The 12,261-nt window shown below is 47.5% G+C and overlaps 1 protein-coding gene across 6 annotated transcripts in view; it reads left to right on the top strand.

The window, feature by feature from the left end:
* synj1 (synaptojanin 1) overlaps positions 1-12,261 on the top strand; it is a 97,780-nt gene that overhangs the window by 58,972 nt on the left and 26,547 nt on the right. For all 6 annotated transcript variants that reach the window (XM_029770371.1, XM_029770374.1, XM_029770375.1 and 3 more), the window contains 8 exons: positions 944-1,028; positions 1,583-1,723; positions 2,561-2,753; positions 2,993-3,151; positions 7,645-7,801; positions 9,170-9,287; positions 9,699-9,911; positions 11,493-11,571. In XM_029770371.1, coding sequence (XP_029626231.1) covers positions 944-1,028; positions 1,583-1,723; positions 2,561-2,753; positions 2,993-3,151; positions 7,645-7,801; positions 9,170-9,287; positions 9,699-9,911; positions 11,493-11,571 — 1,145 coding nt within the window. The remainder of the gene's footprint in view (positions 1-943; positions 1,029-1,582; positions 1,724-2,560; positions 2,754-2,992; positions 3,152-7,644; positions 7,802-9,169; positions 9,288-9,698; positions 9,912-11,492; positions 11,572-12,261) is intronic.

Raw genomic sequence — 12,261 nt, forward strand, 5'->3', positions numbered from 1 at the left:
TTTGGACCAGCTAGGTGTCCCCGAGGAGAGGTTTGGACCGGCTAGGTGTCCCCGAGGAGAGGTTTGGACCGGCTAGGTGTCCCCGCGGAGAGGTTTGGACCGGCTAGGTGTCCCCGAGGAGAGGTTTGGACCGGCTAGGTGTCCCCGAGGAGAGGTTTGGACCGGCTAGGTGTCCCCGAGGAGAGGTTTGGACCGGCTAGGTGTCCCCGAGGAGAGGTTTGGACCGGCTAGGTGTCCCCGAGGAGAGGTTTGGACCGGCTAGGTGTCCCCGAGGAGAGGTTTGGACCGGCTAGGTGTCCCCGAGGAGAGGTTTGGACCGGCTAGGTGTCCCCGAGGAGAGGTTTAAAAACCTCAGCTTTAGGCTGCGTCTTTGGTTATTCCTGGATTAGGGACCAGTACTAGTCTATCCTATTAGAACCTGTTCATTAGTATAGAACTGAGTATTAGGTAGAACCTGTTCATTAGTATAGAACTGAGTATTAGGTAGAACCTGTTCATTAGTATAGAACTGAGTATTAGGTAGAACCTGTTCATTAGTATAGAACTGAGTATTAGGTAGAACCTGTTCATTAGTATAGAACTGAGTATTAGGTAGAACCTGTTCATTAGTATAGAACTGAGTATTAGGTAGAACCTGTTCATTAGTATAGAACTGAGTATTAGGTAGACCTGTTCATTAGTATAGACTGAGTATGTAGGTAGAACCTGTTCATTAGTATAGAACTGAGTATTAGGTAGAACCTGTTCATTAGTATAGAACTGAGTATTAGGTAGAACCTGTTCATTAGTATAGAACTGAGTATTAGGTAGAACCTGTTCATTAGTATAGAACTGAGTATTAGGTAGAACCTGTTCATTAGTATAGAACTGAGTATTAGGTAGAACCTGTCTTTTGTGACCTCATGCGTTCTGTTTTAGAAATGCGTGTCTGTTCTCTCTGCAGACAGTAGAACCAACCCACCAGATATATTTGCCATCGGCTTTGAGGAGATGGTGGAGTTGAATGCTGGCAACATCGTCAGTGCCAGGTACACACAGGCCAAGCCTCTCTCTGTTTCTCTGTCTCTCTCTCTCTCTCTCTCTCTCTCTCTCTCTCTCTGTCTCGTCTGTCTGTCTGTCTGTCTGTCTGTCTGTCTGTCTGTCTGTCTGTCTGTCTGTCTGTCTGTCTGTCTGTCTGTCTGTCTGTCTGTCTGTCTGTCTGTCTGTCTGTCTGTCTGTCTGTCTGTCTGTCTGTCTGTCTGTCTGTCTGTCTGTCTGTCTGTCTGTCTGTCTGTCTGTCTGTCTGTCTGTCTGTCTGTCTGTCTGTCTGTCTGTCTGTCTGTCTGTCTGTCTGTCTGTCTGTCTGTCTGTCTGTCTGTCTGTCTCTCTCTCTCTCTCTCTCTGTCTCTGTCTCTGTCTCTGTCTCTGTCTCTGTCTCTGTCTCTCTCTGTCTGTCTCTCTCTCTGTCTGTCTCTGTCTGTCTCTGTTTCTCTCTGTCTCTGTCTCTCTCTGTCTCTGTCTCTCTCTGTCTCTCTCTCTCTGTTTTTCTCTCTCTCTGTTTCTCTCTCTCTGTACATTAACCCTCTCCTCTCTCCTTTGTCAGTACGACCAATCAGAAGCTGTGGGCTGCAGAGCTGCAGAAGAACATCTCTCGTGATCATAAATACGTCCTGCTGGCATCAGAGCAGCTAGTGGGAGTCTGTCTGTTTGTCTTCATACGCCCCCACCACGCCCCCTATATCAGGTAATCCCTCACCACGCCCCCTATATCAGGTAATCCCTCACCACGCCCCCTATATCAGGTAATCCCTCACCACGCCCCCTATATCAGGTAATCCCTCACCACGCCCCCTATATCAGGTAATCCCTCACCACGCCCCCTATATCAGGTAATCCCTCACCACGCCCCCTATATCAGGTAATCCCTCACCACGCCCCCTATATCAGGTAATCCCTCACCACGCCCCCTATATCAGGTAATCCCTCACCCCTATATCAGGTAATCCCTCACCCCTATATCAGGTAATCCCTCACCCCTATATCAGGTAATCCCTCACCCCTATATCAGGTAATCCCTCACCCCTGTATCAGGTAATCCCTCACCCCTGTATCAGGTAATCCCTCACCCCTGTATCAGGTAATCCCTCACCCCTGTATCAGGTAATCCCTCACCCCTGTATCAGGTAATCCCTCACCCCTGTATCAGGTAATCCCCCACCCCTGTATCAGGTAATCCCCCACCCCTGTATCAGGTAATCCCCCACCACACCCCCTAGATCAGGTAATCCCCCACCACGCCCCCTAGATCAGGTAATCCCCCACCACGCCCCCTAGATCAGGTAATCCCCCACCACGCCCCCTATATCAGGTAATCCCTCACCACGCCCCCTATATCAGGTAATCCCCCACCACGCCCCCTATATCAGGTATGAGCGATTTGTTTTGGAGGTTTAATGTGGTCACACCTCCAAGATGGCTGAAGAAACAGTTTTAGGAAAACGTGTTGTTCATTACATATTGTTGGGAAACGTTAAACCAACTGAAGTCACCCCTATTCATGTGTTACTTGTTCTATTGACAGGGATGTTGCCGTGGATACGGTGAAGACGGGGATGGGCGGAGCCACGGGTAACAAAGGGGGAGTGGCCATCCGCATGCTGTTCCACACGACCAGTATCTGTTTCGTCTGCTCCCACTTCGCTGCCGGCCAATCACAGGTCAAGGAGAGGAACGACGACTACAACGAGATCACACGCAAACTCACCTTCCCCATGGTAACCACACACACACACACACACACACACACACACACACACACACACACACACACACACACACACACACACACACACAAATACACACAATAAAATACATTTTACTCATGTTAACACATTTCTTCTCCCTGCTCTTCTCTCTCTGTGTGCGCGTGTGTGTGTGCGCGTGTGTGTGGGTGCGTGCGTGCGTGGGTGCGTGCGTGCGTGCGTTTTTAATCCTCCTTTCTTCTCTCCCCCAGGGTAGACTGCTTTACTCCCATGACTACATCTTCTGGTGTGGGGACTTTAACTACCGCATCAGTCAGCCCAACGAGGAAGTCAAGGAGTTAATCAGACAACAGAACTGGGAAGCCCTGACCGCCGGAGACCAACTGGTGGACCAGAAGAACCAGGGACTGGTAAGGAGACGCAGTTTGGATTTCTATTAGTTCTCTGTTCAGATCATAGGTCGGGGGGGGGGCAGTAATACATGATGATGAGGTCATAGGTCAGGGGGGGGCAGTAATACATGATGATGGTGAGGTCATAGGTCAGGGGGGGCAGTAATACATGATGATGGTGAGGTCATAGGTCGGGGGGGGCAGTAATACATGATGATGGTGAGGTCATAGGTCAGGGGGGGCAGTAATACATGATGATGGTGAGGTCATAGGTCGGGGGGGCAGTAATACATGATGATGAGGTCATAGGTCAGGGGGGGGCAGTAATACATGATGATGGTGAGGTCATAGGTCAGGGGGGGCAGTAATACATGATGATGGTGAGGTCATAGGTCAGGGGGGGGCAGTAATACATGATGGTGAGGTCTTAGGTCAGTTCTGGTTATGTTTCAATTATAAATCAATCTTAATGTGAATTAGATTTAAAAAGGATTATTGTCGTTGTCCAACTCTGATGTTTCTGCCTCACCGTTCAAAGCCATAACCAGCTCTCGTTTTAACTTCTCTGTTCTGTAATGGCTTGACTACATTCACTCCCGTTGTCAGTTATTACAAGCAGGACCTTTTCCTCTGCTATGTCCCATGCCGTCCAATGTGCTGTCAATTATCCCTCCAGTGTGTGCATGCTAAATCCCATGGTGGGGGGGATGGAAGCAGCAGTCAGTCCTGTTAGAGGAGGGGGGGATGTAAGCAGAATGATATGTCCATAAATAAAGCTGTCGGTCCTTGTTGGAGGAGGGGGGGATGGAAGCAGAATGATATGTCCATAAATAAAGCAGTCGGTCCTTGTTGGAGGAGGGGGGATGGAAGCAGAATGATATGTCCATAAATAAAGCAGTCAGTCCTTGAGTTGGGCCAAAAGGTCGCTGGTTCAAATACCAGAACCAGCGAGGTGTGAAAACATCTGCCCTCGAGCAAGGCAGTTAACCCCCAACAACAAGTACTCCCCTGGGAGCCGATTTCATGGATCTTGATTAAGGCAGCCCCCCCCCCCCCCCCCCCCCCCCCCCCCCCCCCCCCGCTCCTCTCTGATTCAGAGGGGTTGGGTTAAATGCAGACGACACATTTAGTTTGAATTCATTCAGTTGTACAACTGACTAGGTATCCCCCTTTTCCCTTCCTGTTCCTGTTCCTGCTCCATCCATATACACAAGGGTTATTTTTTTATGCCTCTTTAAGAATCTCCTTAACTGTCTGAGTTCGCTGTATCCATTTGAAAAACAATCCACCCGTTTTACTCTGGAAGCGGCATGATTTTAAAAATGTGTGATCAAGTGTTTGGTTGACTTTTTTTTTTTCCTTAAGGCTGGCTCATCGCACAGTCCCGTGGACTTGTCAGACTGGATGAATAAATTAACCAGTGATTCGTTTGCCGTGTGTCTGCTCTTCTCCTGGCGTTGACGTGCAGCTACTAATATCTGCTGTCTGTCACCTCGTCTTCATCCTCTAATGGTTTCTGTGATTCTTCGTGGACGCTGTTCAGATGAACTTTGAACTTGTTTAAGTTTTTCCCTTTTACCTCTGTTCCACACGCTGCCTTCTTCTGACACTACAATACATTTAGCTTTTGTCCTTTCTAAGCAATGTACTCAAAACAATCCCAAACCGGGCTTTTACCTCAAAACAATCCCAAACCGGGCTTTTACCTCAAAACAATCCCAAACCGGGCTTTTACCTCAAAACAATCCCAAACCGGGCTTTTACCTCAAAACAATCCCAAACCGGGCTTTTACCTCAAAACAATCCCAAACAGGGCTTTTACCTCAAAACAATCCTAAACAGGGCTTTTACCTCAAAACAATCCCAAACAGGGCTTTTACCTCAAAACAATCCCAAACAGGGCTTTTACCTCAAAACAATCCCAAACAGGGCTTTTACCTCAAAACAATCCCAAACAGGGCTTTTACCTCAAAACAATCCCAAACAGGGCTTTTACCTCAAAACAATCCCAAACAGGGCTTTTACCTCAAAACAATCCGAAACAGGGCTTTTACCTCAAAACAATCTCAAAACGGGGCTTTACCTCAAAACAAACAGGGCTTCACCTTTTGCTGCAGCCATTGTTCACGCCTATTGGTTCACGCGCTCAGATGTCTTCCCTTCTTAGCTGCTGATAGGTAGCGATAGTGATGCTCCAGCCAGGCCTATTTGAAACATCGCCATCTACTGGTGGCATTTACCCGCCAGATTCAGAAGCTCGAAAACCCCAATTAGAAGGGTGGAGGGGGGAAGCTTGAAAACCTAATTTATATTTTTGCCCAAAGTTTAGAAGAAATCAACAACTAAACATAATTTATAATGGATTTTATTTTTAGTTTGTTTTGCAGTCAATGATAAAAGCTTCAGTATAGTTTTAGTTTTTCAAATGTTTCACTTAATTATTTTATTACATTTTACTCAATTTATTCCAATTTTGGTTTCAGATATATATCACACACACACACACACACACACACACACACAGAGAGAGAGGTCAGCGAAGACACATCACGCTCAGAGATGCCCATCCACACACACCACCACCTTCATCATGCTGACTAGGGTTGCAAAGCTACAGGTAATTTACCAAAGTTACCAGAATCTTCAGTCATTTTGGCAATTAACAGGTAATCAATGGTAACTTTGGTCATTTATACTTGAATAACTTGTAAAAAAAAAAAATCTTCGTATATAGTATAAAACAGTTTTTATATCTGTGTGCATATGGTTCATGAGTTTCTAGTTGATACACCAGATGGTTCATGAGTTTCTAGTAGATAGACCAGATGGTCCATGAGTTTCTAGTTGATAGACCAGATGGTCCATGAGTTTCTAGTTGATAGACCAGATGGTCCATGAGTTTCTAGTTGATAGACCAGATGGTCCGTGAGTTTCTAGTTGATAGACCAGATGGTTCATAAGTTTCTAGTTGATAGACCAGATGGTCCATGAGTTTCTAGTTGATAGACCAGATGGTCCATGAGTTTCTAGTTGATAGACCAGATGGTCCATGAGTTTCTAGTTGATAGACCAGATGGTTCATAAGTTTCTAGTTGATAGACCAGATGGTCCGTGAGTTTCTAGTAGATAGACCAGATGGTCCATGAGTTTCTAGTTGATAGACCAGATGGTTCGTGAGTTTCTAGGTGATAGACCAGATGGTTTGTGAGTTTCTAGTAGATACACCAGATGGTTTGTGAGTTTCTAGTAGATACACCAGATGGTTCATGAGTTTCTAGTAGATAGACCAGATGGTTCATGAGTTTCTAGTAGATAGACCAGATGGTTCGTGAGTTTCTAGGTGATAGAGCAGATGGTTCATGAGTTTCTAGTAGATAGACCAGATGGTTCGTGAGTTTCTAGGTGATAGAGCAGATGGTTTGTGAGTTTCTAGTAGATACACCAGATGGTTTGTGAGTTTCTAGTAGATGGACCAGATGGTTCATGAGTTTCTAGTAGATACACCAGATGGTTCATGAGTTTCTAGTAGATACACCAGATGGTTCAAGAGAAAATGGTCTAATTAATGGAAAAAGCATCTAATCAACAATGGCATTATTTTCAATTAACTCTGAAACTCTTCTAACTATTGTCTTCATAACATCTAATCAATAACTTTCACAACTGCCACCAGTTTGACAACAAAACATTTACAACAAAAATGAAATCCTAATATTTAACACCAATGGTATTCACTAAGTTGGTGGTTTTTATTTAGGATCTTTTACGGCGTTGTCATTAAGAAAAGAAAATCTTCATATTTGGTTGTTTTATATATTTTACTGTGATAAGGCTTCACGGAGGGCCAGCGATTAATTATAGACACCTGTGATTATCTGAACTGAACTACCTAAAAAGGCCACTAGATGTCATCTGATTAAAATGTCATAATATTTCTTGAAAGTTACCAAAATTCTGGTAGTTTACTGGTAAACTTGGAAAGTTACCAGTTATATACCCTCCCTTTGCAACCCTTATGATGGCCCAATACACCAACAGCCATACAACATAAACCAAGGAAGCCCTAGTATTGGAAGTCACTCGGCAGGTCTTTCTGAACTGTCTGGGTTCAGAAAGACTTCAGTCTTGGTTTGAGGCAGTGTCTAACTCGTCTCTGTCCTGTCTCCTCCTCTAGGTGTTTCGTGGGTTCAGTCTTGGTTTGAGGCAGTGTCTAACTCGTCTCTGTCCTGTCTCCTCCTCTAGGTGTTTCGTGGGTTCAGTCTTGGTTTGAGGCAGTGTCTAACTCGTCTCTGTCCTGTCTCCTCCTCTAGGTGTTTCGTGGGTTCAGTCTTGGTTTGAGGCAGTGTCTAACTTGTCTCTGTCCTGTCTCCTCTAGGTGGTTCGTGGGTTCAGTCTTGGTTTGAGGCAGTGTCTAACTCGTCTCTGTCCTGTCTCCTCCTCTAGGTGTTTCGTGGGTTCAGTCTTGGTTTGAGGCAGTGTCTAACTCGTCTCTGTCCTGTCTCCTCCTCTAGGTGTTTCGTGGGTTCATCGAGGGCAACCTGGACTTTGCTCCCACCTATAAGTACGACCTGTTCTCTGACGACTATGACACCAGTGAGAAGTGTCGTACCCCCGCTTGGACCGACCGCTGCCTCTGGAAGAGGAGGAAGTGGAACTTCGACAAGACTGGTGAGAGAGGTTGACTTGGTGTTAGGAGGGTGTGTGGTCCGTCTCACTGGTTTAAATGGTGGATTGGTAGTGTGGGAGGATGTCTGGTCCGTCTCACTGGTTTAAATGGTGGATTGGTAGTGTGGGAGGATACCTGGTCCGTCTCACTGGTTTAAATGGTGCATTGGTAGTGTGGGAGGATGTCTGGGTCGTCTCACTGGTTTAAATGGTGGATTGGTAGTGTGGGAGGATGCCTGGTCCGTCTCACTGGTTTAAATGGTGGATTGGTAGTGTGGGAGGATGTCTGGTCCGTCTCACTGGTTTAAATGGTGGATTGGTAGTGTGGGAGGATGTCTGGTCCGTCTCACTGGTTTAAATGGTGGATTGGTAGTGTGGGAGGATACCTGGTCCGTCTCACTGGTTTAAATGGTGGATTGGTAGTGTGGGAGGATGCCTGGTCCGTCTCACTGGTTTAAATGGTGGATTGGTAGTGTGGGAGGATGCCTGGTCCGTCTCACTGGTTTAAATGGTGCATTGGTAGTGTGGGAGGATGCCTGGTCCGTCTCACTGGTTTAAATGGTGGATTGGTAGTGTGGGAGGATGCCTGGTCCGTCTCACTGGTTTAAATGGTGCATTGGTAGTGTGGGAGGATGTCTGGTCCGTCTCACTGGTTTAAATGGTGCATTGGTAGTGTGGGAGGATACCTGGTCCGTCTCACTGGTTTAAATGGTGGATTGGTAGTGTGGGAGGATGCCTGGTCCGTCTCACTGGTTTAAATGGTGCATTGGTAGTGTGGGAGGATACCTGGTCCGTCTCACTGGTTTAAATGGTGGATTGGTAGTGTGGGAGGATACCTGGTCGGTCTCACTGGTTTAAATGGTGGATTGGTAGTGTGGGAGGATGCCTGGTCCGTCTCACTGGTTTAAATGGTGGATTGGTAGTGTGGGAGGATGTCTGGTCCGTCTCACTGGTTTAAATGGTGCATTGGTAGTGTGGGAGGATACCTGGTCGGTCTCACTGGTTTAAATGGTGGATTGGTAGTGTGGGAGGATGTCTGGTCCGTCTCACTGGTTTAAATGGTGGATTGGTAGTGTGGGAGGATGCCTGGTCGGTCTCACTGGTTTAAATGGTGGATTGGTAGTGTGGGAGGATGCCTGGTCCGTCTCACTGGTTTAAATGGTGGATTGGTAGTGTGGGAGGATGCCTGGTCCGTCTCACTGGTTTAAATGGTGGATTGGTAGTGTGGGAGGATGCCTGGTCCGTCTCACTGGTTTAAATGGTGGATTGGTAGCCAAGTATTAAGCAGACATGCTCTGAGTTTTTAAGATACACTTCCAGTAAACGTGTGTGTGTGTGTGTGTGTGTGTGTGTGTGTGTGTGTGTGTGTAGCGGAGGAGATGAACATGGCAGGCCCAGTGGGAGAAGCAGAGGAACAGCAGCAGTACCCCTGGAGCCCTGGGGAGCTGAAATACTACGGCAGGGCTGAGCTCAAGACCTCTGATCACAGGTAACACACACACACGCACACACACACACACACACAGAACTCTGAAATACTACGGCAGGGCTGAGCTCAAAACCTCTGATCACAGGTAACACACACACACACACACACACACACACACACACACACACACAGGACTCTGAAATACTACGGCAGGGCTGAGCTCAAGACCTCTGATCACAGACTAGCACCGTCTAACCGGTCTCTTCATCTCTGTATGTAGCCAGACCCTAGATGTTGAGGCTAGGTTAGAGGTTAGAGGTTATAGGTTTTAACTCCTCTCCTCTCCCCAGGCCAGTGGTAGATGTTGAGGCTAGGTTATAGGTTATAGGTTTAAACTCCTCTCCCCAGGCCAGTGGTAGATGTTGAGGCTAGGTTATAGGTTATAGGTTTTAACTCCTCTCCTCTCCCCAGGCCAGTGATGGCAGTGATGGATATAGACGTCCTGGAGGTGGATCCAGATGCCCGTCACCAGGTGTATAAGGAAGTGATCGCCCTGCAGGGTCCTCCCGACGGAACCATCCTGGTCTCTCTCTGTTCCTCCGGACCCGACGACTACTTTGACGACGCGCTCATCGACGAGCTGCTGGACAAGTTCGCTGTGTTTGGAGAGGTCATCCTCATCAGGTGATGGAAATACACACACACAAAACTGTTTCACTATACTTATTACCCTAACCCTTACCTTGACCCCTAACCCTTACCTTGACCCCTAACCCTTACCTTGACCCCTAACCCTTACCTTGACCCCTAACCTTGACCCCCCTAACCCTTACCTTGACCCCCAACCCTTACCTTGACCCCCAACCCTTACCTTGACCCCAACCCTTACCTTGACCCCTAACCTTGACCCCCAACCCTTACCTTGACCCCCAACCCTTACCTTGACCCCCAACCCTTACCTTGACCCCCAACCCTTACCTTGACCCCCAACCCTTACCTTGACCCCCAACCCTTACCTTGACCCCAACCCTTACCTTGACCCCCAACCCTTACCTTGACCCCTAACCCTTACCTTGACCCCTTACCTTGACCCCTTACCTTGACCCCCAACCCTTACCTTGACCCCCAACCCTTACCTTGACCCCTAACCCTTACCTTGACCCCTAACCTTGACCCCTAACCCTTATCTTGACCCCCAACCCTTACCTTGACCCCTAAACCTAACCACTAACCCTAAATCTAACCCTTAAGCCTACTAGGTTCCATCCTAAATGGCAGCCTGATCCCTATATGTAGCGGTGGGTCCCAGCCTTTTTTCACTTTCCTTATCAAGTCATTATCTTATAGTCAACTTTCAGAGGTTTTAACTCCAACACCAGTTGTAATCAACCTGATTCAGTTTTTCAACCAGCTAATTATTAGAATCTAGGTGCGCTAGATGAGGGTTGGAGTTCCAGGATTGTATCTCTCCAGGAACAGGGTTGGAGTTAAAACCTACAGGAGGGTATCTCTCCAGGAACAGGGTTGGAGTTAAAACCTACAAGAGGGTCTCTCTCCAGGAACAGGGTTGGAGTTAAAACCTACAGGAGGGTCTCTCTCCAGGAACAGGGTTGGAGTTAAAACCTACAGGAGGGTATCTCTCCAGGAACAGGGTTGGAGTTAAAACCTACAGGAGGGTCTCTCTCCAGGAACAGGGTTGGAGTTAAAATCTACAGGAGGGTCTCTCTCCAGGAACAGGGTTGGGGTTAAAACCTACAGGAGGGTATCTCTCCAGGAACAGGGTTGGAGTTAAAACCTACAGGAGGGTCTCTCTCCAGGAACAGGGTTGGAGTTAAAACCTACAGGAGGGTATCTCTCCAGGAACAGGGTTGGAGTTAAAACCTACAGGAGGGTATCTCTCCAGGAACAGGGTTGGAGTTAAAACCTACAGGAGGGTCTCTCTCCAGGAACAGGGTTGGGGTTAAAACCTACAGGAGGGTATCTCTCCAGGAACAGGGTTGGAGTTAAAACCTACAGGAGGGTATCTCTCCAGGAACAGGGTTGGAGTTAAAACCTACAGGAACAGGGATGACCAGCCCTGTGCTAAATCATTGCTTCTTATTTAACTTGCTCACTTTTTTGACCAACGTTTTTTTGCCGTCTTGCTTATAACGCAATCCGTTCCTTTTCATGAAAATCAATCACATCCATTCCAGACGATCGATTAGATATATTGAACATGCATCTCTTTTATTAATAATACCTTGAATTGTCTCTCCTGTCTAGGTTTGTAGAGGAGAAGATGTGGGTGACGTTCCTGGAGGGTTATTCAGCTCTGGCTGCCCTGTCTCTGAGCGCCTCCACGGTGAGAATCCAACCTTTACACTGAGCATACAGATACCCAGCAACACTAGGACAACGTCACAGCAACACTAGGACGTCACAGCAACACACTAGGGCAACGTCACAGCAACACACTAGGACAACGTCACAGCAACACACTAGGGCAACGTTACAGCAACACTAGGACGTCACAGCAACACACTAGGGCAACGTCACAGCAACACACTAGGACAACGTCACAGCAACACACTAGGGCAACGTCACAGCAAAACACTAGGGCAACATCACAGCAACACACTAGGGCAACGTCACAGCAACACACTAGGGCAACGTCACAGCAACACTAGGACAACGTCACAGCAACACACTAGGGCAACGTCACAGCAACACACTAGGGCAACGTCACAGCAACACACTAGGGCAACGTCACAGCAACACACTAGGGCAACGTCACAGCAACACACTAGGACAACGTCACAGCAACACACTAGGACAACGTCACAGCAACACACTAGGACAACGTCACAGCAACACACTAGGGCAACGTCACAGCAACACACTAGGGCAACGTCACAGCAACACACTAGGGCAACGTCACAGCAACACACTAGGGCAACGTCACAGCAACTCACTAGGGCAACGTCACAGCAACACACTAGGGCAACGTCACAGCAACACACTAGGGCAACGTCACAGCAACACTAGGGCAACG

This window comes from Salmo trutta, chromosome 12, assembly GCF_901001165.1.
Source record: "Salmo trutta chromosome 12, fSalTru1.1, whole genome shotgun sequence".
Lineage (NCBI taxonomy): Eukaryota > Metazoa > Chordata > Actinopteri > Salmoniformes > Salmonidae > Salmo > Salmo trutta.